The sequence below is a fragment of the Halichoeres trimaculatus genome, unplaced genomic scaffold (assembly GCF_033239565.1).
Source record: "Halichoeres trimaculatus isolate MK-OKI-2021-1 unplaced genomic scaffold, fHalTri1.1 fHalTri1_scaffold_12, whole genome shotgun sequence".
NCBI classification, from domain to species: domain Eukaryota; kingdom Metazoa; phylum Chordata; class Actinopteri; order Labriformes; family Labridae; genus Halichoeres; species Halichoeres trimaculatus.
The window spans coordinates 10,676,899-10,702,904 of NW_027437190.1; the positions used below are offsets into that span (position 1 = coordinate 10,676,899).

A 26,006-nucleotide genomic window follows, 5' to 3' on the forward strand; every position below is an offset into this window, starting at 1 on the left:
AAGACTGGATTGATTTACCGCACGTCTAAGTCTGTATGACAACACCAGCTGACAAGGTTTAGAAGTAAAAAGAGAGATCTAGTTGTTCTCTGCTGAAAACAATTTCCCAGATTAATTTTGTGGTAATGGTGGACAAGGGAGCCAAACTGTGAGACAGAAAAAGGAAAGAAGAGCAAAAGAAAGCTAAATAGCCCAAGCTAAAGGCTAAAAGGGTTAATTTGTTTCTGCTATAGTTCATTCCAACCCACAGTCAGCAGTTATTCTGCAGTGGTCTGTTCAAAGTCAGGAGTCTATCAATAAAATGAAGAGTGAAGTTACGTTAGCTCTGCTTGGTAGATGACTGGCAGGACATGGTTAACCAGGATTCAATAACTTTACACATTACCAACTCCTCTCACAGCATCGGCTGTTAATGCTACGTATGGATAAGGTTGCCACCCATGGCATGAAATACGGAATCGTCCCGTATTTCACACTTAAAGGTTGTGTCCCTTTTTAAATCAACACGTGATTCGATTTGTCCTGTAGTTTTAGTTTGCCTTTGACACAGCACCACTCTGCCTGAATCCAACATGGGTTTGCATCTGCCCACTAGAAGTGGCAGTTGGTTGGTTGATTTTAAGCTTGGAATAAGTGCTCATCATTAATTGGGTGAGAGAAAGTCACAGGAAATCAGAAGTCGCCTATACATGGCTTTGGCTGCATTTGGTACTCCACCCTGTGCCCCATTGAAAATCAAAGGATGCAAAAACACAGACTTGAGTGGGAAAGTTCAGATGAAAAGCTCAACCGTGTGAGTGAAATGATTTCTAAGGACACGGTAAAATCTGTCACCGAGTGCTTTCTGTGGCACATGGTGGCCTGTCGGATGTCCGACAGCATGCAGCAAGTGAGCAATGATACTGGAACATCAGGACATACAAATATTACTCACAGTTCTTCATACCTGAAGCATCTCCAGATACAGGAATCTTATTAATAACTAATAAAATATGACTTATTTTGAAAATTCAATCCTTCTCAAGGAATTAACACAGATTTTAAAAAGGTATTAATTATTTTTAAGCAGCCACAGTGTTTTGTTGAATATATTTTCTCAGATTTGTTATTTCTTACCGTTACATGAAGAATACAAACGTTTCATCAGTACAACCTGAAAAATGTTCAATACAATTTTGATAACCAGTATCATTCATGATTCTAGAAATAAAAAACAACAACAAAAGGACTGTCAGGACAGAATACATATTGACACAAAACTTTAACTAATACAATAACACAACTGGTACCCCTGCTGCTGAGGGTGTCCCTTATTTTTCTGTCTCAAAGGTGGCAACCCTACATATGGATGGCAACTAAACTACTGCACGAACTGACAGTTTGCTTTTTGTCACGTTAGCCTACGGACACGCTGTAGCACCAGGCTGCTAGTAGCGCTACATATAGCCGGCTACTGACATACAGTACAGCGCTACATACCTGTACTAATTAATATTTTACCTTGTCGCATTTGCAGTAAAAAGTTGTCTTAAACAAAGAAAATTAGTTCCAAAACAAAAACCCACCTGGTTAAAAGTCACATTTTTACATCGGTGTGCGTGAGACTCCGGGCTAGAAAGTGGTGAGGCAGTCCAATTGAAACAGATCCTCCTCATCTTTAAATGCTTTCTGTCAATATTTTCAGTGTGGCTGGTTTGGTGAAAAGAATTTCCAGAAAAAGAGCAGCTACTGTCAGTTGATGCTTTTCTCAAACTTGAACCTTTATTTGTTTTACACCCCTGGATTGACATGGCAGTAAATGGAGAAAAAAAGTTTGTGGAAATTTCACTAAAAGTATCTGATCTTTTTTTTTTTTTTTCTTGGCAAGATTTCACTGAAGAAAGAGGGTTGAAAAAGTCAAAGAAGTGGATCATGAGGCATATAACAGTGCTGCAATTACCGCAACTCTGTGGGCTCATGCACCAATAACACAGTTAAAGCAGCCGATTAAAGCTGAAATAAGTCAATATTTATCATTGCATAACTCAATTGCAAAACTCCATTTTCTCATAATGGCCTCTGATAATGAGGAAGCTCTCCGTGGTCACGTGACCCAAGTGGAGCCTAATCATTGGACTGTTACAGTAAGTCATGACAGTTTATTGGCATGGAATTCCATAATGGTGCGGATCAATAGCAACCCAGGAGGCTTTCCTCTCAGCCGGATTTGACACATTTGAATAAGTGCCGCTGAGGGGGAGCAGGCTTGTGTTGAGAGGAGTCAATCCCTCACTGAACCACGACATGTGCTCAACAATTTCATGATGAAAACACTCTGCAACCACGGTTAGAAAGACCCCAAAACCTGAAAATTTCCACATTCAGGAGCAAGGTGATGATCAGGAGTCATGAAAGTAGTTAAAACAAATGGTGTCCAAATGTTCTGAGAATAAAAGATACTATCAGACTTGTGCCCTTCTCCCTCCTCCTCCTCCTGTGAGATCTCTGTGTTGGGAATAGAATAATATAAGGCTTGAGGGAGCAGGTTGTGAGATAAAAGGCCACATCACAATGATGATCTCTATCGATCGGCAACCTTGGGCACACAGAGGAGGTCCGGCATTTGTCACGTCGAAGCTGAACCCAATAGCTGATCCACGCCGCTCTCTGATGAATTGGCCCTGTTCACTAAGTTTGTTTAATTGATGACGTGTTCGCTTTCAGGTGGACCACCACTATGTCCCACGCATTCATTGATTTTCCAAAACACCCCCACCTTTCTCTCAGCTACTTGTTCCCGCTTTTTAAAACACCTATCTGCAAAAGATAAACCCACTGTGGCAAGAGAGGTGTCCTTCAACAAGCTTACAACCATCCTGCGTCAGACTTTCAGACACAGACATACAGTGCCTCTTTGTTAGCACTGAGGCCTACTAGGTGTATCAACTTAAAAGAATTAAGAGAAGCGAGTGAAAGTCACATTCCTCAAAGATATAGAGCTGTTAGCTTGACGTTGTCTAAGTGCACATAAAAAGGCAAACAAGCATTTTGATTTTCTTGTTTCATGTATGAATATCAAAAATGTGACAGCACTTACTAAGAAGAGCTCATTGGAGCTGTTTTTGTACTCCTAACTTCCTTGATCCTCCTGGCTCTGATAGCATTCATGCTACATGCACTTCTAAGCTGTCAAATCCATCTGCTCCATCAGTGAAAAACACGTCACATTATGACTCTGAAGGGTAGACATTTAGCTTTATTTCTAGACCCTGATGGGAAGTTCACTCATGTCCCTCTGAAATAGGACTGGTCAAAAAAACACAAGACATTATCCAGGAGACCAGATAAAACTCCAAGTAGGTACATATTTCCAAAAATGTTTATCTGCTTCCTGTTAAGGCTGTTATGCCACCGCAAACATGATGCGAGGAAATGAGACACGCAAGGCTTTTATGCTTTTTAACACCCCCTGAGGCGTCCGTTGCTGTCCATGCCCCAACTGTGAGGGAGCAATGTATCACAAATGTACGTCTACCAGAGTACTAAACGAGAGTCAACGAAGTTTGCCTTTGTTTAACATATGACATAGGTGTTTTTTAACCCATTCCTCTTCTCTGCCGAGAGTGGCCGCAATTTCATGCCATGAATTATTTACCACTCGGTTATCATAGTTATTTCTGTGTAAATGGTCATACAGATGCCTGTATTTCTGCACTTTGACCACTAGGAGATTTTGTTCTGCCATCTTGTCTGTGCGACTCTGTCTGGCAGGTTAAAAATTTTTGAGTGCGAGCGCCTGAAAAGGACTGTGCAAGAGACTGCAGGTGTGAAAATGATGTCATTTGACCACACAAAACCGCATGGACCCCGCGGACACATCAAGCATAAATCAGCCTTAACACTGTTACCTTTTAACATCACAGCCTGAAACATTTTAAGTACAGTGCCCAACATTGCTGAATAAACCGTAAACAAGCAACTCTCGCTTTGCAAAGGTGCTAAATGCAATGGTTGCCTTGGATGTTCTTATTCTCTGCTTATTTTCTTAATAGAAACAGCTCAAAATGGGCTTACATAGTGCATCACTGCTCTCTCAAGCAAGGTAACATTTATTCGTGGTCAATTTTCTACCTAGCTAGCATAATCACAACAAAAAAACAAAAACAAAAACAAAAACAAAAACATGCCTGCATTAACTGGAACCAAACTACACCACCTACATTCTGTGGATGGTGCTTGATTTTTCAAAGTCTCTCCTCAAATACTAAATTGTTGTTATGTTAGCCCATAAGCTTATAGGCTAGCTAGCTAGAATACTTGCTTGTTAAAGTGAGGTGAAATAGATGGGTGAAACTAAAGTACAAAGAAATGACAACTCAAACAGGTGAACGCCTATCCCTTGGGGTTGAACAACATGTTTATTCTCTATTCCCCAGGGAATATCCCTTTTCTGATTTATTAGCCAGATCAGAGTATGACAGGGCTGACGCAAAGTTATAGTCATACTAATAATCTGGAAGACCCAGGGCTTTTAAGAAGGCATCAAATGCTTGAGTCCAAGAGGTTAACTTTATTTTTCCTGCTCCTCCCAACTTATGTCAGCTGCGCTCTGGAAATAAGTGTGACATCATTCTCTATCATAAACTGCAACAAGTTTATGGTTTTAGAAAAAAATTCTTTTAAGAATTGTTTCGCAAGAAATCCCCAGTTTTTTCAACAGAATGTAACCACTTGTCATGTCTGACAACATTGTTGCAAGCATAAGCAACTCTGTGCTTATTCCAACCCACAGCAAAATTGTTGTTTTATCCTAACCAAGTTGGTACTTGAGTGTAGTTAAACTGTAACTTGTTTTGCAACTTTGACCATACTTACAGCTTTGCATATCCAACAGGCATTGACATTGAACATACTCTGTAAAATTAATGCGGTATTCTCCCCTGATGTCACTCATCTGTTCTGATGTGGACTTTTGAAGCAAATCAGCTATTGCGGCCATACTGGAGGTGACAGGGTCTTCGAGTACAGCCATAGGGCGCACATGGGTCATGTGAGCTGAGCTGTGCCTCTGATTGGGTCACAATCTTAATATCCGCTAAACTGCAGAATTAGAAAGAAATTAGCATTTCAGGCAGGAGTATTTTTGGAACCTTGGGCTGTAAATAGGTTAATCTCTGTTTTGAAAACAGCTTTTTTGGCTTGGTATGTATGTGACTTCTGGTACTTCCAGAGCCAGCCTCGAGTGGACATCCAAGGAACAGCAGATTTTAGCACTTCAGCACTAATATATTTTAATATTACTAATTCGAAAGTTAGCTGGATTGTCATATTTCTGATACCTAACTTGTCAATGCAGTGGCGTCCAGATAATCACATGTGGGGTTAGAGGCTTAATACAACAATGTCATGCAAAAGTTGGTTATAATTACTCCTGACTAATGTTGGGTGCATACAGTCAAGATCAATAATACAATTTAATGTGAGCCGGAGACATCTCTTTTGGTATGAACTGCAGATTTCTCATTGAACAAATCTGAGGATATTTCAGAATGCTAACCAGGCTAAAGGGCACCATGCTTCAGCAGTGCTCAACAATCCATAGAGAGGAGAATTTGATTGTTAAACCCCTCAATCTTAGTCCAGGGGGATCTGGAGTGCATAACTTTGTCATTTCAAGAGCCTGCATGAAAACTAACACTTGCTGCAGCAGCCAGGCAACCGTTCAAGCGCTAGGTAGGCAGCTTTTGGCCATCAAAGGGAAATTCCAGCCTAATGGGGTTTCAGAGTTTCCAGCATGTCCGTCCACCTTCCACAGAGAACACTGATTACCTGAGGAGTGTTCTCACTCACATACACACACACTTTCCACTCTCGCTCCAGTGTTTGTATTTCAGGTGGATTCACATGTTCGAGATAAACAAAAATGAGTACTAAAGTGAGTTTCAGAGAAAAGGATAAGTTCTCGGCATCACTATGAGGCTTTGATTTAAACAGACATAAAGAGCAGCTGGTGAAGCAGCCCAGCAAGCTATGGATTGACTCAAGAGCTGAGACATGAGAGTTAAAAAAAACAAGAGAAGCAGCACAAACAAAGGCGGAGAAATTGTGCAAAAAGGCACACTTTTGGATTTAAAGCACCTATCTCAGATCCCAGAGCCTTGAGAATGGGATTGGATTACTGTCGGTTAGATTTACTCCTGTGGCTCTTCGCCACTACATCATCGTAGGGCCCCCTGCCTCTGGATCAATGGGGATATTTACTGCGCCTGTTTCAGGGAGACTTTCACAGTAGGCAGGGCATTAAACAAACAGCCGACAGCCCCGTCCCAATGATGGCCTGTCTGTTCACACTGTGCCATGCCCAAATGTCACACATATTCACTTCAAACAGGTAGCACACAAACACGAGTGAAGTGCAGATAAAACAAGAAAAGGCCAAGCAATTTGCTCTGTGTGCTGAACAAAGAGGGGGGCTGCCACATATCAAGAAGAGAAAGAAAAAAAAAACATCCAAGAGAAGCAGAAAGGCATGTTGTGTTAACTTTCACACAATTAGCCTTGTAACCCACTCTCAGATTATACTTGTTAAAATTCTCTTAAATGGACACACCTCAAATAATTCCTTGTCTGCTTCTCCATGGTTGCTCATAAACCTTCTCCTTTTAACAGTAAAATAAAACTGCACTTCACATGTTCGACATTCTGGTGTAATGCATTGCTTAATGGAAAAATAAACTTGGGTAACATGCTGAAGTTGTGTTCTGGAAACAACAATCCAACAGTGTCATATTTATAACCTCATTTAGCCCCATGTTGAGGTGGGAAACATCATAATTAAAATCACCTGAGTTACACCAGCCTCTTTCACTGGGTTTTTCTATGACCAGCAACAGCCTAGTGAATGATTTTATAAATTAGAGAAGAGTCTCCATTTAAAGCACAAACAGCAGTCTTTACATACACATATACTGGCTGTCTGCAAAATCATTTGCTAAATGTGAGCGCATGAGTCGAAGAATGTCTGGAATGCATTTTTGTTTCCACTCAAATATGAGCAAAATAAGAGCCTCTATGGAGAGAAACAGTCAGTATGAAATTTCTTCATTACTTGACAATTCCACTGACTAAGCCTGTGCGATCAGCTGACAGTGCAGTGTCAAACAATAGGCGCGCAGAACCGAATCAGCTGCAAGAGCTCCCGAGGGCAGACTTAACTCTGATTCATCAACATGAAAAGTAATACGTATGTGTGAGTCCAGAGAAAAATAACATAAAAATAAACACTTAAGGCTCAGTGGTGAAAGCTGATGTAAGCTGGACTTAAATTGACCAATCATCACTTCAGCTGCAGTGGCTAATGTGCCCGTTGGCCTGCTGGCTTTTAACGCAGCATTACATTGTTGCTGTGATTTTCTGTGCTTCTTTACATGTATATACTGTTTTGCTGCTCTAAGGTCTCCAGAGTTACTCTGGTAATTATCATGTCTAATGGACGTAGCCTGAACACATCCGCTGCAGAAAAACACCTGGGACAAACCATGCAGCTATTAATTAAAATTGACAAAATGGTTGAGCACAGGACATTCTGAAACCAGATTTGTCGTTTTGAAGTGGTTTCAGCTATTTTATTTTTCCCCCTAATGAGTGATTTATTGCATGTTCAACAGCCTGACATGAAAATGAGATAGAAGTCTTGGTAATCTAACTTTACATAGAGAGGAATTTAGGATCAAGGCTATAGTCAAGTGAGTAACATCTGCCAGTGCCTGAGATAAGAATCAAGCAAGTCTTTTGTTCTCAGTGATTAAAGTTAAAATGAACTTTTATCTTGCACCTGATGTGGCTGCATGTTGTTGCTGACAGATTTTTTTCCATTCCCTTAAAAAATATGTGTTTAGTTGTTTTTTTTTCCATCTTTCTTTTTTATGTTGGAGAAAGTGAGTGTTTGTGTGGGCGTGTGAGATGTCTGCCTGTTTGCACACATGTGGACCATGTGGCAAGTGCGCTGCAGCAGAGAGGTAACAGCAGTTATCACACACACACACACACACACACACACACACACACACACACACACACACACACACACACACACACAAACAATGAGTTTTTGTGGATCCCACACCTACAGCACTGTCTCACACACTCATGCAGCTATAGGAAGACATCTCAGTTATGAGGTGGAATAGTTCAGCATACAAACACAGACTGTCTCATAAAATCATGTGATTTCTTAATCTGTTCTTCTGTTACATAATAACCATGACAAGTTTGAGATTTCACTTGTTTTAGCTCTCACTGAATTTTGCATCACCATGTTTTTTTTTGTTTTTTTTTATAACTAATCTCACTCGTTTACTTTGTTGCATGAAGACATGAAAACAGTGATTTAGATCAAACATAATTTCAAGATAATTATTCTAAGGGTTGTGTTTGTTCAGTATATATAATCATCACTGGCCAACAGGTAAAAGATGATTAGGGATGGGTACAGAATTAGGTACTTCTATAGGTACCGACCGGATTACGTCAAAAGTACCGGGTACCGATTCAAGTTGAATAAAAGGGTACCATGTTTAGGTTCCTAAATGCATCCTTGTGACTGTGAGTGAGTAGAAGAGTAGGTGATTTTCCATGCTGGACATGAACACAGCATTGCAAAGTTATGTATTGAGAAACAAATCTGTTAAATAAAAAAATAAAATATAACTGTATTATTAAACAAATAGATATTTTCTACCACACAAACACAAAAAGTACCAAAAATTGGTACCGTTGAAAACTGGTACAGATTGCCAGGTACCAGCCATTGGTACCGTATTTTTTCAAATATGAAAAGTACCCATCCCTAAAGAGGTTATCTTTCTGCCTTTCAGCCCTTCTTTTTTAAATCAGTAAACATATTGTCAGTTAATTTCCAGTAAGAGTTCAATTGTTTGAAAAATATTTTCACAACACGGGGCATCAGTAAAGGACACACACACACACACACACACACACACACACACACACACACACACACACACACACACACACACACACACACACACACACACACACACACACAAACACACACACACACACACACACACACACACACACACACTGAAACACTTGTGCTAGAATCTGTATGTAACATTCAAGCAGTACTTCTTTTCTCTTCTTCTACTTTTTTTAAAAAATAAAAAAATAAAGCAGAGACAAAATAATTATTGATTGGTCACTTCTGAATATTTTTTACAATTGAACATTTTCATTTTAATAAAAATAAATCTAAAAAAAAATGTGTATGAAAAATGAAAAAGATGAAAAGAGTGGGACATTCGATGCCTTACCACTAATTCTTGAAATTTCTTACAGTGAGCAAATCTAGTTGATGAACAGAATAACTGAATAATGAGTTAAATGTCTGATAGATTATTTTCACAAAATTACTAACAATGAAATAAATTTTATTTTCGCTTCAACTCAGGCCGGCTCTATGTTAGTGGAAAGGCCAAAACCACAAAACCTTATTTTTCCTTGAGCTTTCTTATGTTTCTTTTTCTTGTAATCCATTAAAATTTGAATAAAGAAATTGAATATTTACTGAATTTAGAATTTCAGGCTGACAGAGAAGACACGCTGCAGATAAGGAATCCATTCAAACACACACCTGTTCTCTTATTTTTATTTAAGAAGGTTTGATTGAGTGATGAGTTTGCACTCTGACAAGTAGCACAGATGCAACAACAGAGAACCGACTCTGCAAATTGTAGGAGTGGTACGCTGAAAACAATGAAAACAGCATGTGATAGATAGCTCAGTCAAAAGGTTAACGGTAACTCACAGACAAAACGTCTTTGTTTTTAAAAAGTGCATTCACAAACATGACAAATACTCTCAACTCATGATGTCTATTTTTATGTGATACAAAATATGCATACCTGTTTTAGATTTGTCTGTATTTCTATACATAGATATTTCTTCAAAAGGATCACTTCTTTTTTCTTTTTACAAAGGTTAAAAGCAGGGTTGTGGTCATAGCAGCTTCGGATATCTCAAGCCTCTTTACCATGTAACCAGATACACATAGTCTCAACAGATATCCAAATAAAACGTACAGTTTTCTCTGCTGTTCAACTCAAACGACATATTGTCTTTATTAAAGAGATATTCATCAGTGAAGCCTGCAGTTTAGAAAAAAAAATGGATCAATAAAATGCTTGGGCCATTAAATATATTTTTGTATACCCGCTTTTTTGTCAATATCATAAATACTAAAGACACAGGACAATATTATAAGACAATGCTGGGAGACTAATGTAAAGATTAAAATAGTTCAAACATTATTTTTTTCAAGTTTTCTAGTTCATGAAAAACAAAATATCAGGCGAGCACAGAAACACTAGTCTTCAGTCTTTTCTTCAGTCTACCCATGCCCCTTTTATATTTAAAAGAGCATTCATAAACAAGGATGCCAGACAACGACCAGACCGTCTTTAAACAAATATATTTTCAGTTTTAGTCCAGTCCAGATTAGATGCTTGCCCACAGTCAATGAGGCAGGATCCTGGTTTTCAAAAGAAGTCATAAAAGCAGTCAAACATACTGATAAAAACCAATAAGTACCATGCAAATCTTGCAAGACGACATATTCTCAAACAAGAGACAAAGTATTCTTCGTATAGGCGAAATATCAAGTGAGGAGGGGATGAGTGAAAGGCAAAGACCTCTAATCAATACTAAATACCATATTTCCAAAACCAAACAAAAATATTTAATCTGTACATAATATAGTACGCATGAGTTCAGACTGGATCAGCAGTTTCTTTCCTTATCAGACTCAGACAGTTTTTAGAGTCGCTGCAAAACGCCTACCTCAGAATAACAGAGAAAAGTCTTTTTAATTGATCCCAATCTCTTTGTTCTCCTCCATAAACCTGGAGAAGGGGCGACTGGCCCCCACATCTAGACCAGCCTTCTCCATACCCATCATGGGAGGGCTGCTGCCAGTGTGAACACGGTCCATTCCTCCCGGCATGGCTCCCAGTGAAGTGATTCCCGCACCGCCGAGGCTGACGGGGAGCTGTGTGATGCCTCCGTTCTGAATCACAGAAATCTCATTGTTCTTCATTGCCAGCCCGTTGGTGATGGCGGCTGCATACTGGTTCCAGAAACCTGGATCGACGTTCATAGCCCTGGCTGCCAGATCCTTCTGGAACATCTCGCTGAACTTCATGGCATCCCCGCCCAGCAGGGCCATGGGATTCTCCACGGACAGTCGCCGGCCTCTCCGGGCTGGAGCGTTGTTCCACATGTGTGTTCCCATGTGAACCTAAAATTAGTGACACAAAAAAGAAAAAAGAAACATCATGAGTGAGGCATGACAAATACACTGATAAACATGGGGTAAGATGGGACCAAGCTAAATCTTTTAATAAGAACCACGAGGTGATGCGAAAATTGTGTAATGTAAAAATTAAACAAAAACAATGGTGAAGTTAAAATGAACAGATATCAACAAAATTATAAAGGTGTCACTGGACCTTAAGCTGTGTTTAAATATTAAAATATACTATACAACACATTTGAGAAGTGTTTGCTGTTCATTGATGTGAAATGCTTTTGTAATTCTAAGTTTGTGTGTATCATTCAGTAGTGTACTGTAAAATTTAAACCCTTATTGCTTGCGTAGAATCAGGAAAAAAAAAAAGGAAAATCTGAGGCTGGATATGTAGACAAAGTATTTCACATGTTCAACCCCAGAGTATCCAGTGATGCATTTTTGCAACCTGCATAGGCCACGTTTTGATCAAGCTCCTACCTTCAGATTGCCTTTAGTAGTGAAAGCCCTTCCACAAATAGAGCAGGCGAAAGGTTTCTCTCCAGTGTGTGTGCGCTCATGGATTTGCAGTGCACTGGCTGAGGAGAAATTCTTCCCACACGAATGGCAGTTGTGCTGCTTAGGAGTGCGTCGTGGTGGTGGGGGAGCCAGCATGGGGTTCATGCTGGGGCTCATGGTGGTCTGAGGAGCTGCAGCAGGAACCTGGATGCCCACAGGCAGGTGTGAGTTGTCAAGCGACAGGGACTTGCCGTGTCCATTCATCTCCATTTTGATCATGTTTGATGCAGTGCTGGCCAAGTTTGGGGTGCTCAGCCCTGAAAAAGACAGATCAAGTTAACGTCATGGTCATAAAAACAAAAAAAATCAGTTAATCTGCAAGCTGGTAGTCAGGGAAAAATGCAATCTCAATTCACCCTGTGACACTGCTGCTAATAAAATGTGTTTACAATGGGTTACCATCAACCAACAATTTGTAATATATTGTCTTGCAATATTTTTCTGTCTCTACATTGACACATGAGGTTTTTCATATCTTTTCTCATGTTTAACATTTTGATAACAATATTAAGACTTTGTGTTTTAAATGTATAAATGTTTTATGAAGCCAATGCCAAGTAAATCTGTAAACATATTTAATGACTTATGAGATTTATGAGAATTAAGTTTGAGTCAATTTCACACACACACACAAACGCGCGCACGCACATATACACACCTCGATCTCTGCTCAGGAACAGCATGTTGAAGTGGCTCTCCTCCTTGATAAAGTGCCTGCCAGGTTGAGTGGCAGTCAGGTCAAGGGCCCCGGTGCCTTCACTTGCAGAGAGCGGAGATGGGGTCTCTGATTTTTCCGACTTCACCGTTGCCAAGCTCGCCGTATTGTTCTCCTGGCCCTCCTCTGCTGTCATGGCACTGCTGTTGTTATTATTGTTGAGTGTAGCTGGGGACTTGGATCGCTGGCTCTCAGAATGGCTGTGAGCTGGGGACAAATGCTGCAGAGAGCCGGAGGACTCAGACAAAGCGGGGCTCCCCAGGCTTTGACCTTCAGCATCCCCCATTGCTGACAGCGAATCAGCGGCAAAGCAATCGGTCTCTCCTCCAAAGCTGCTGCCGTTCTGCATGAGCTTCTGACCAAATGAGCGGGTCATGTTGGCAGTGGAGTCGATCATTTTCATCTGGTTCTCCATAGCAGCAATGCTGGACATGATGGAAGTTGGGGGGGAGCTGCCAGGTGAGCAGGGTTTGGATGGATCCACATCTCCATCTTTCAAGTCTGCTTCATCTTCCATAGCTTGTTCCATTTCATCCAGCAGGTCATCATCATAATTACTCATCGCGTCTAAGCTCTTCTCGTCGAAGGAGAGGTCAGTGTCCATCTCCTGCAGACTCTCAGGGACAGGGGTGTTGGGGATCTGCCCTCCCATGTGCATGCGAATATGCTGCTGCAGAACAACAGCATTGGTGAACTTTTTCTGACATATGGGGCAGGAGTGCTGGACCCGAAGTGGAGGTTTGGATCTATGGACACCGAAGTGTGTTTTCAGGTTTCCCTTGGTTGTGAATGCACGACCACATATCTTGCATTTGAAAGGCCTCTCACCAGTGTGGATCCGGTAATGCATCTTCAGGGCGCTCTGGCAACTCAGGACTCGATGACAGATGACACACTGGTTTGGGTCAGTCATCTTCTTGTCAATATTTTCAACAAGTTGCTGCAACTTAGATGTCTCTGAGGTTTGCATAGAGTCTAGTAGGCCTCCAAATGGAAACTTGGCCTTGAACTGGTCCGAGAGCATGGGAAGAACTGGATGGGAGACAGGGTTAGAAACAGAGTTGGGGTTTGTGATGGGTTCAGTGGCCTGGCCACTGCTGGATGATGTGGTGGAGGTGGCTGTAGAGGAGAGGACCACTTGAGTTACCGTAGTTGTGGTGGTGGTGTTCTCTCCTGGCCTATTCCGGCAGCTTGGAGGCAAGAGGACACCCTCTGGTTTCAGGAGAGGGGGGGCATCGCCTCCTAAGCTGGGTTTTGGGGAGGGTGAAGTAGTGGTCATGCCAGAGTCAGTGATGATGTTGGGGGACAAAGATGCGCACTCACTTGATGGTGGGGATGGTAGGTGAGGGGACCTGCTGAGTGGAGTGAGGCTTGGAGAGTCGCCAAATCCTCCCATCATGCTCGGCAGCGTTGGAGGCAGCTGGAGCCCAACTGAGGTGGGAACTGTGGAAAGGACTGGTTTGCTATCCAGCCAAGTGGTTACAGGTTTTTCTGGGGGCAAAGACATCCCATATGGTATGCCTGAGCTTGTGGGCACATTGTCCAGGTACTCTGGCACGGGGTAGGGGTTCATCTGAATATGTGGATATTTCTCTTTGTGCCTCTGAAAGTGGACTTTCAGATTCCCCTTGGTGGAGAAACGGTTGCCACATATGTTGCACTTGTAGGGTCTCTCCCCAGTGTGGGAACGCAGGTGGATCTGTAGCGCACTGTCACTGCCAAAAACCTTGGCACAGAACCGACACTTATGCTTGAAGAAGGGGTCCTCGGAGCTAGGCTTAGTGTCAAACACAGACACATTAGGGGGCTTCCCCTTGCGGTGCTTCATCAGAGCAGAGAGGGGATCAAGCGCGTTAGCTGTGGCTGCTATACTGGCCAGCGGGTTGGGGAAGATAACACTGCTGGACGAGCTGTGAGGTATCAGTGGTAGACTGGAGGCTGAGCTCAGGAGGCTGCTGTGGCTGAGTGACGGAGGGGTGGTGGAGTTCCTGGGGAGAGCTGAGCTGCTGTTAATGCCACCTCCTGTCACACTACTACTAGTGCTAATGTTGTTGTTGGACACTGAGGAGGAGCAGGAGGGGAGTAGAGATGACAATCCAGAACCACTTGGAGGAGGAAACGCAGAGTTATTTGAGGATGTGTTGGGGATTGAAGAGGTGGATTGCTGACTGCCATTTTGCTGCGTTTGAGAGAGAGGCCCCTCTATTGCTGAGGTCAGAGGTGAAGGACCTTGACCATTGAGAGTGGCTGGCAACCTGACAGGCAGCTGATGAACAGGGGGTGTGATGAAGTTGTGAAGTTGAAGCTGACTTGCGACTGGGGGGACACAGGATGAAGCAGGCCCCTGGTTTGCAGCCACATTGCTGTGATGATGGTTGAGAGCAGCCTGTGATGCAGACTGTCTGTTCATGAGAGCCACCTGACTGCGTATTTGTTCTATCAGCTGCAGCTGGTGTATCTGCTGCTGCTGAAGGGCCATCAACTGATCGAGGATCATGGGAATAGCCATGGTGGAAACTCCACTGCCTGCTGCCGCCCTCACGCTCTGTGAGAATTGGGCGACTGCGACCCGAGTCCCATGCAGAGTCTCCAAGGTGACGTTGGTGCTCGGCATGGTGTAGCTTGTAACAGTGGAGGGGACGACATCGCCGAGCTGAGGTAGGGAGCTGTCTGGCTCGGGTGATGTCAAATCTCTCTCTTCAAGATCCATAGCTTTTTCAGGAGAAAGCTCCACCTCCATCTGCTCATCCTCCTTTTCAAGGACGTCCACCCCATTTAGGTTAACTGTCTCTGGAATGTCATCCCCCTCACCAGTGGGGCTGTGGCTGCCCTCCCTGGGGTCCTCGCTGTCATCCTGCTCACTGGGGCAGCTGGGGACAGGGGAGAGCTCTGTGGGGTACTCTTGTGAGGGGTTGGGTGCGTCATCGTTTTCATTCACGATGAGTACTAGTGGGTTTTTGGTGCAGTTCTTTAAATGTTCGCAGAAGTCTGACCACTTGAAGAATTCAGCGCAACACTTCTCACATATATGCGTCTCTTCACTGCCGCTGCGGCTCTCGTTCCCGCTGTCTGCATCCTCCTGCACATCACCTCGGGCTGCAGGGAGGGGAGGGGTCACGGTGGTGGAGGGGGGAGAGGAGAGGAGGGAGGAGGGAGCAAAAAGAGAAGAATTAATGAATAAATAATCAATAAAGAATCCACACATATTTTGCAGTGCAGTGCTGCAAAGATTTAACCTTTGTTTTTTTTCTCTCTTTTAACATAACCAAAATCAATATTCTTTTTATTTTTTTTACTCTGAACAAATTGCCCAAGTTCACCAATTCTCAAGACCCAGGTTTGTGCATTCACACCCTCTCCATAGAGCCAGCTAATAATTTTCTTTGTGCAATCCATCAAATTATGAGGGCCTATCAATTGTGGATACTGCCGCTTAATGAAATTCCATAGAACCTATTGATTTCCAATATTTCATACAATTCACAGCTGCCTCATCTGTTGGGTACAAATCAGGACTTTGATGGCCCCATTAGGATTCCCCTCTGCTATCAAGCCCAGTCATTTCCACCTGAATTTCAAACGCCTGGCCTTTTCATTTAGCATTGCAAAAGCAATACTTTAGCCCTGAGTCTAGGCAGGGGACCCCAGGCTGAAACACTCTGTTGTCATGATGTGAGGAAAACCATGTTAAGTGCAGTGCAGAGGTCTGCTGATCCAATGCGGTTAAAAGCAGAATTTATGGTTTTAAACATAAAGTTTCTAAGTCTGTATTTTTATTTTTTACAATTCAAAACATTTCCTTCATTAAAAAAATAAAAATAAAAAAAAACCCAGTCATACTTTCTCTCTCTGTCTCTGTGTTTCTGCCTCTCTCCCTTCCCCATGCTCTCTGAAATAAGACTCAACAAATTACATGCTAGTGCCATGGCAGCAGAGACTCTGATTAGTTACACATGTTTAATCACAGTTGTAGGAAGCCACTTCCTCTTCCACAGGCAACCATCAAGAGTCAAACAAGCCTGTGCAGGCTCTGAACATGGACCTTATTCACACCTGATCAAAACCATGTAAAAGCTGCCTCCCTCCTCTGTTTATTTTTTGTTGGTTGTCTGCGTTCATGTATATTTCCTTTTCATTAAGCGTAGGAAGTGTGTTCTCTTACTACCACAACATCCTGAACGGACGTTTTTTCACCTAGTCGGCTGGTCTGGTTACACTCATAAACCTCACATACACCTGGTAATATAACAATTTATCTTAAAATTAAACAATTTAATACACTATTCACACAATATAAATTGTTAGGACAGTTTTAGGGGCATTAATGGGAATAAAGGTGATTTATTTTAGAAAGAAGTAGTCCCTCTATAAAACAAGCTGCTGTGAAACATGGTTAGGTTAACAGCTCTTGTGAGTTAACTTTCAAAAAATGAGACTCAAAAGAGCACAAAAATATAAATACTTCCCTGAATAGTTTATAAATTTGCCTCAACCTATCACAGGAGTTCAACTCGTGCAACGTGTTTCACCAGCCTGAGCTGTGAATGTCACAGACGAGGACACGCAGAGAGAAATATTACCTCTAAAAACTCCTTTAACAAACCACACATTTTAAACGCACACGTCTCCTGTACGCTTAAGTCTGACCGAGCTTAGCATGTGAGTAATCACGACAATCATACAGTTCATCCGCTCATTTCAAAGGTGAAAAAGGAGCGAACCATGGTGAAGCACACATGAAGAATTTATGCCAATTACAGTGACTCATTAAAGGGGAGGAATTCATCACTCCTCCTGTAAGCTCAGATCAGGAGGGGGTATGAGCTATCAAGGTAACTAAATTAGTCACCAATAGAAAAGCTTAAGAGAGATCCATGATTTTATTGTAAAAATATATATATATATTCCACTGAAAGACGTCCAAGTTTATAAAACAGATAAAGGTTTCACAAATATAAAATTAGATCGGTGGTTATTGTTTTAATCTCTCAGTAATGATTTAACCCCGATGCTTAGTTTTGCATTCATCAGACTAAGTTTAAAGAAATATCTGTTCTCAATTTCTGTAAGAGTACATCACTAAAAGGAAAAAAATTCTTCGCCATAATCTAGAAGAGAAAAGGAGAGGCTGATTGGAACCGTCTGTGACACGTGACAGCTGGCTAGAAATCTCCTTAGCCCAGCAGCGGACAGCAGGACTCATTTCCATAATTGGGGGTTGAAAGGTCAACACAAATGAGTAGGCATTGTGCTGAGCTGATTAGTTATTAGAATGGTATTACTGTCAATCTCTTTTATTCATTCATACAATCACAAGTGGGGGGCTTTGTCTCCCTCTGACCTCACACACACACACACACACACACACACACACACTCACACACACTTTCTCACACACACATTTATCCTGGTAGAAAACACACACAAATAGAGGTTATATGTGTAGAGATAAACACCTGAATGCTACACAGATTGGTAAACACACAGACACTGGAGGACACTTAGTGCGTACAGGTGGATTCAGATTCAGAAATAGAAAAATATTTTTTTTCTTTAAATTTTAAACGACAAATAGGAAAATTTAGCTTCATATTTTTTACAATTAAAACACGTCAATCCCACTTGGTATCTTCAGGTTTGTTGCAAAATTTATCACAAGAACGTTGTGAGGATTTTTTTTTTCTGAATTCTTCACATTTTAGGAAAACACTCCAGAAAGCTAAAATCAAAATGTGTAAGAACTTTTTTATATTTACAGATGTGGTTCGATCTGTAACAGTTTAGACATTTCTACGTAAAATTATGTTACAAAACGCTACAAAACAAAACTCATTTTAATTTTTGTACAGTTGAGAAATATCCGAACTGCATTCACGATCACCCTAAACTAAAAGGGTGCTGTTGTGTTGTGCAGCTGTGTGAAGGCAACATTTGGAGTTGTTTAGAGTATGCAAGACAATGAGAAAACGTGTGTGTGTGTGTGTGTGTGTGTGTGTGTGTGTGTGTGTGTGTGTGTGTGTGTGTGTGTGTGTGTGTGTGTGTGTGTGTGTGTGTGTGTGTAGAGGGGGTATTGATTTTCCCATAGCATGAAAAAGGGAAGGCTGAAAAAAAATTCAATCCGTTTTTCATTCCTTTAAGAGTCTTCATTTACTGAGATGCAAATATTAAGCTGAACGCAGTCAATGGGGGGATTGTAGATGTTGAATCTGTGTGTTCGTTATCTTGGCCAGCAATCTTTGGCATGCTAACTGAAACCGCTAATCTGACGTATTATATCAGATGAGGTATTCATGCTTTCCACCAATTCTGTGAGGGCCACAGAGCCGAGCATTGAGCCGAGCATTCAACAATTACAAATTGTCTCATTCTTAACAATTTCCAGATTCACTTGATAAACACACACACACACACACACACACACACACACACACACACACACACACACACACACACACACACACACACACACACACATACACACACACACACACACACACACACACTGACAATGGCACTGGTAACATTTACTCAGCGTTGATGTTTAGTCATTGGTATTTCATTTTAAGAGGCGTAATAATTTCTCACCCTGCATTCAAACTAAAACAAATCCATCAAACCAGCAAAAAAAAATCATGTAATTTACATTTTTTTTGACTATAAAAAAAGAGAAATCTCCAAAAAGTGCCAAGACATGCAGCCTTATTAGAGGTGCCCCTCCCTCTGCAGTCTGCTCCAGCATCCTTGGACCCTAACAGAGAGAAACGTCACTGTAGATCCTGCCCAAGTTTGGAGAGCAGGGTGAGAAAAAAATAAAAAAATAAAAAAGAGGCCTGCTGGGTTCAACAATGTTTGAATTCCTGTTCCAGTTGAATTTTTCCATTGTATTCTTTGTTCTCAAACTCTGCAAAGCCAGCATTGTAATTAAAGTCATGAATTTAGGAGTTTTTATTCATTACATTTGATTTGGAAAGCAACTGGACGAAGTGCTGCGTGACTGTTGCTTTACATTATTTTAGTTATAGACTCAACGGCACACGATAGCTCAGGGCAAATCTAGATTATGCAAATGCTTAACCTGTTTTTTAAAGTAAAAATGCCTGCATAAATTCTTCTCCTTCTCTCCTGGTTTTTGCATGATTTTTTAAAAGAACAGATCATCCTAAAAACTACTTTTCCTCCTGCAATCCGACCTGTATTGTCTTTTTGCTAGAAACCAGATAAATCATCTCCCAGGATGATCCGTGCATCCTAAGATCTGGAGACGCTCCAGTGTTCTCAGCACAGCTGTACGTGTGTGTAAATGTGTGTGCGCGTATGTGTGTATGTGTGTGTGTGTAAATGTGTGTCATCGGCCTGGTCAGCCCTACTGCAGAGTGGTACAGTCATATCTGCGCGAACAGCGAGGCCTTTGTCATCGCCTGCAGATGTGGAGCAGCCAAAACATTAACGATTTGTTTGTGTAAGCATTTGCAATACAGTATTCAGTGACGGCACTCCGTCCAGATGACTGTGTCACCCGTCAAGATGGCTCTTGTTGTCCGAGTGTGTGCATGCGTGTGTGTGTGTGTGTGTGTGTGTGTGGATTTACCAAAGCGCTGGAGATGAGTAAGGAGGCTTTATGGTCTGAAGTCTGTCATCCTCAGCAGACTGGAGACATACTTGATCAGATATTTATGTTTTTACATCAAGAGCTCTGCAGCAGCTTGTGTTAAGATCAAAAGCTCAAAAACAGTTTCACCTTACACTCCACACGGCATCATCAATAACTACCTGAATAACCTCTGTTTTCAAACTGCTTCTCCACAACTAAACTTCACAATCAAATCCAAGTAAAACAGCCGAACTGTCAACACAAAACCACTCAAAGAAACAAAAAACGGATGACAGAATCAAAGCTTTTAAGCTGAAAATCTTGTTAGCTCTTCCTCAGATTGCAGTCTCCTCTTTTTTTTTTTTTTAATCAGCCTGTACTGTCTCGTCCTTCCTCTCAATCAGAGCCTAACTTGTTGGTGTGTGTGTGTGTGTTTTCAGTGCTGAGTAGTAATTAAGACACGGCCATATTTGAGTGCCTTCTTGAAGACATCTTTGGCACAACAGTGTGGGTGGTCCAGAGGCCTGCACCCAATGGTGAGAGGGGATTAAAACAAAAGCCAAACAAAGCCCCACTGCAGGGGAGGCATGTTGTCACTGTCAGCAGGGATTTCCTCAATAACTTAAACATTTTTGCACCTCATAACTCTCAACACAAGGCTGTCCTGGATGGAGACAGCTCCATGTTTTGTGACTTTACTTGACAATCAAAGTGAAAAACATATTAGAAGAAGAATTAAATATCTTCAGGCCAAAAAATGCAGCATTTTATAAAAACTGAGCCTTTGTTTCATATATTTTTGTCTATTTGATAACAGTATGATAAAATAGCTTCCCTGATGTGGCTCCTCAGATCAAGACACACATTTTTAGCATCTTTGCATCATGTCTAGAAAATGTGCTTTTTGTCCCTGTGAACTGTGTCTATTCCTCCCTACTCAGACCTGTAAGACCGTACCTCGAAATCTGTGTAAGAAAAGTGTGTTCATGTGCAAGATGTCTGCCTCCGCCTCCCACACAGTCTGCATGCACACCTTCAGAGATGCAGCCTGAAGCAGAAGCAGTGATGACACGAAAAGCCCGTCGCTGCTCACACTCTCTAGGACACGAGTCTAAGCTGTGTCCAAGGTCAACAGCACACATGTTCTAACGGTACAAGGAGCTTGACATCTAGCGGCAGGACCTGGCCCGCCTGGCTATACAAAGGTTAAGTCAGCAAGCTTTATAGAAGCACTCTTAAGCAGACCCCCCTCCTCCTCCTCTTACACACTGACACACACACACACACAGACACCCCCTCCGTTCCCCCAGGGGGGCAAGTGTCCGGAAGGCCTGAGGGGGAGATGATGTGCCAGACATGGGCTTGTTGGCACCTGATGCAGTTTTTCATGTTTTCAGGGATGCAGCACATGAAAGAGGTCCAGGCTGAGCTGCAGAGTGACACATATTCAGCGAGGAGGGTTGCATCAAGCTGAAGATTTGTAAAATAAAAAGAACAAACACGGTTGAGTTTCCATGAAGGCTCTTTTCTGCTGAGTTTGTCTTGTTTTTAAGCTAATTTCACAAAAAGCACTCTGGACGGATTGTCCTTGAGCACATCTGGATCCCCACTCGGAGTCTTGACTTTCTCTTCACCACCATCCCAACATGTATAGATTTAAAGTCTGAATCAAGCAGCGTCTGAAGATTGGAACTTTTGAATTCCTCTGACATTTTATACAATGATTTGTCAGGGCCAGCGATCAATAGTGTCGTCACGAGCTGCAGCACGGCGTTAGGCAACAGAGAATCCGATCATGCTGCAATGATACACTGACAGTGTGACATTTGTAGCTTGTGTGTGTATGTGTGTGTATATGTGTGTGAGAGAGAGGTAGCTTTGGATGAGACATGCTGTTATTAGGTTTATTTAAGTGTGTATGGGCTCAGTGTGTTCTGCCAAAGGATTAGGATTGTTTCACTGCGACGTCTGTCCTGAAAAACAAGCGAGCCACTATGGTGCTGCTACAGGAACATTCCACGGCCACTTCCAGTGTCAGGCACATTGTGTGGATACTATGGGTTACCCACAGCACTGTCTCTACGTGAGGGTATTTTTATTTTAAAGATACACATCTCTGAAGGAGGGTGTGTGTTAAAACAGAGAAAAGAGGCCAGGAGGAGACTGCCTGGACTTCTGCAAATCCTCAACATGTTTTATCTTCAAATGAAATCATTTCTCGGATGATTTTTGCTTAAATTATAATAAAAAGGAGTTATATTAGCAGTTATATTTTAAAAACAGTGAAAGGCTCACTTTTCAGTCCAGAGGAGAATCATGATGGATGTTTTGTATCTGTGACAAAAGCCTTGAAAAGATTTCCTCAACTGTGAAACAGAAACATTTGTTTCAAAACGTGAAAATGTGACAATATTAGAGTAAACCTCATGAAAGAATCGAGTCACCGGTCGCTGTGTTTCCCTCCGCTCACCAACATTTCCCCGTGCTAAGAGAGCTGCTCCCCTGAGATTACATCACGCACTTCTATTGTAAAGAAGCCCTGCAAAGAGTGTGTGTGTGTTTCTGTGTGTATGTGTGTGTGTGTTGGCCAACATTAGCTTATAGTGAATCTAAATAAAAGCAGTGATTTGTTGCCAAATCTGAGGACGCCTGGGAAAAAAAAAACATGTTTTACAAAAACATTACAAAGAAGTGTTGATTTTTAAGAGCAGTGAATTGTTACTGGTATTTTTTAGCTTTTAAAAATGACTTAATGGATAGATCATTCTTTATGGAATTACAAAAAGATGAACTATGTCTTTATAAATTAATATTGATAAATAATCTATTATTAATGTTATTTCTAATAACAGTAAATTTAGAAACATGATCTTCAGTGGAACAAATGTAAAATAACATCCCCACAGATGTCATGTTGTTCCCTTAATTCCTGCTGCATTAAGCTTTACATAAGATGTGACATTAACTCCATAATGCTCGTTTTATTGCGCAAAAACCTGAATACAGAATAAAAGAAAGAAGGGGGAAAAAACACAACATGAATGAGCCTTTTGCTTTCCACATGGCGAGGACGAGCTCTGTCAACCGATGTTGTCGACATTGTGCGCAAAAGGGAACAAATCAAGTGTGCTAAATTTATGTGAGGGGGTAAACAAAAAACATTTCCATAACAAAACAAGGCTTCGACCTGCAACAGAATCCGCATTTTGCTCCTCGGAGAGCCAGACAGCCGCTCAGGGACAAAAGATAATAATGCTAAACAAGGATAAAAATAAGAAAATTCAGATTTTTGACGATTTTGTGTGACATTAAATACATGTTATATCGCATATTTTATTTTAATTTCAGCGGATTTTTTGATTTCACAACTCTAACCGGTAATATTGAATAAATGCTACCTTTAAAACTCATGTCACCCCGGAAAATTTCGCCTTTATTTTAGAATTTACGCATTTACACAAACTGTGTGAATTTCTCAGAAATATTTCAGGACAAACAGCTCCAGTATTTGGCATGTTCGACGGTATTAAATCAATTATATCTCTAAACATGCCTTTTAAAAAAGGCCTCCAGCATATCATAGAAAGGCTCGAAGTGTAAACTGCTTCAAATGAGTGTGTGTATTCGTTACATTCATCTGTAAAGTCATTTATCAGAGCCAACAGCCGGGGTACAACCTGGAGGAGCTGCAGGTTGAACTGATGTCTGAGAATAAAACAACTTCTCCAACGAAAGCCGCACACTTCTCTGTCGGTAGCGGATGGACTTTTGACTTCATAATTCTATGAAAGTGTATTCATTCGGGAACTTTGCGTCTACACTGCGCTAATGTTCCTCTTAGGATTACCTGCCATAATCAGAAAAAAAAAATCCAACCACTTTTCATTTTAGGTAAAACTTTAAGAAAGGATTTTAAGACTAAAGAGCAAAGTAGAATGTGGAGCCAAACTGTGAGACAAAGTTGTCAGTGGTGTAAGAAAAGGAGCCCTCAGCTGATTGGGTCCACTCACCGTGCTCGGAAACCACCCCAGCTAGCGCGGGATCCTCGTCCGACTTGAGGTGCTGCGGCTTGGCTTGCTTGCGTCGGGACATGCTGCTGGCGTCAGTGCTGGCGATGCTTCTGCTTTTGCGCTCCGTGATGTCTCTGCGTTTAGCAGATACATCAGCGAAGAGCGAATGAATCAACAAACAAAAAGTTCGCAGATAGTCTGGAAGCGGAGCGCAGAGGGGGAAAAAAAATGTGAAATTAGCCGGTGTCGCTGCCTCTGCCGTTGCTGCTGTTGCTGTGCGTTGGATTGCGCATGTCGGTATAATAATTATGATAGTGAATAATGCCTCGCGATTAATGGCATCGTGTGAAGGTGGGGAGGATTGGCTGGAGTCCAGCGGACGCGCATTGGATATGGTAATGAGGGACGGACTGAGCAATTAGCCGCTTCACTCTCAGACTTTATCCGTCTCTTTTCTCTTTACTATCCAGCCTCCCCCAACAACACAACACAACACAACACACCAAATCTCTTGTTATGCCCGGCTCACGGGGCGGGCGGGGGGGTCTGCAACAGGGACGTCAGGCTCTTTTATTTCGCCTCCTCTCACCGAGCGCACCTATTCACAAGAGCCGAAGATTCACAGCCATGTTCTTTTCGAAGTATCCCTCATCTACAGCACTTTGAACTTTGTCATCCCGCTTTTAGCTCACAACTTCAGAAAGCTCCTTCTCATAAAGTCTGACACGCGAGCTTGGCGCACTTTCTCTCCCTCTCGGAAACTTTATTTGTGTGTTCCGAGGCTGAGCACGCACTTCCTTCAGGAGGCGACTCTGAATGAAGCGATGTTTACAGTCTCATGGATGTTTCAGAGCAACTTTGATCGAAAAGTAGCTTCCGGGTGACTTGAGAGTGGACAGGATGAATAAAGTTCTTGTCAGTTGAAAGCAGGTTTTTTTTTTTTTCTGATGATGCGGCTCCGCTCTCCAAACTTTGACGCGCGTCTTGCGAGAAAGCGCTGCCACGGTTCGCACCAGTCCTCCTCTCAGTTACAATGACAAAGTAAATGTGATCAAAGAGTCACTTCTCCCACTGGAGACAGGTCGCTTGACCGCTTCTCGTTGAAGAAGAAGTTAACCGCGTCCTCTTCCTCTTCCTCGTGCAGTGGTTTACCTCCCGGTTGCGCCGCTCGCCTCCGTGCGCTCTCCAAAAGTGGCTTTTCTGGATGTTTTGTGGCGAAACACTCAAACGCCGCGTCTTCTCCGATTCAAAAAGCCAATCAGTGACGTTCTTTCAACGCGGCTCGCGCGCTCACATAGAAGCCAACTTTGAAGTTATCTTCTGGCAGCCCACGAGCGCTGTCGGTCTCTCGGTGTTGGGCATGGCTCCGTGTGTGTGGGGACTGCGCTGTGTGTGAGAGTTAACCCCCAAGCAGAGGTTCAGCCCATTGCTTTCAGCCACCACTAGGATGTACCACCACGTTACTGTTCAATGGATCGCCCTCAGACTCCATGTGAACACCCAGATCTGACCTCCCATCATATAATATCTCCAAGACGTCTGTTGGGACAGGGTGTCATATTAATCTCACAGGGCGTTTTTCTTTTATGAGCGTGTCGATTTTGTATTTTCACGGCAGACTCTCAATCACAAGATCTCATCTATATGTCAACTTTATGGACATTTCACGCACGGTGGTGGCCATTGAAGCCCTTTGTCTTTTTACACCAGTTATCACATAAAATACAAGTAATATACTGTAAAATAAAAGATTATTTCATCATGTCCTGTAACAAAGCACTACATAAACACAATTTATAACATATTTCCAAACATGAATGTTTCTCT

The 26,006-nt window shown here is 42.0% G+C and overlaps 1 protein-coding gene across 1 annotated transcript; it reads right to left on the reverse strand.

The window, feature by feature from the left end:
* Positions 1-9,640: 9,640 nt before the first annotated feature.
* Positions 9,641-25,563, reverse strand: sall3a (spalt-like transcription factor 3a). The gene is made up of 4 exons (XM_074684149.1): positions 24,180-25,563; positions 12,522-15,674; positions 11,786-12,120; positions 9,641-11,296 (listed from the first exon to the last, which is right to left on the reverse strand). Exons 1-4 carry the CDS (start codon positions 24,259-24,261, stop codon positions 10,865-10,867), a joined length of 4,002 nt encoding a protein of 1,333 aa, XP_074540250.1. The 5' UTR covers positions 24,262-25,563; the 3' UTR covers positions 9,641-10,864.
* Between the last annotated feature and the right edge of the window lie 443 nt (positions 25,564-26,006).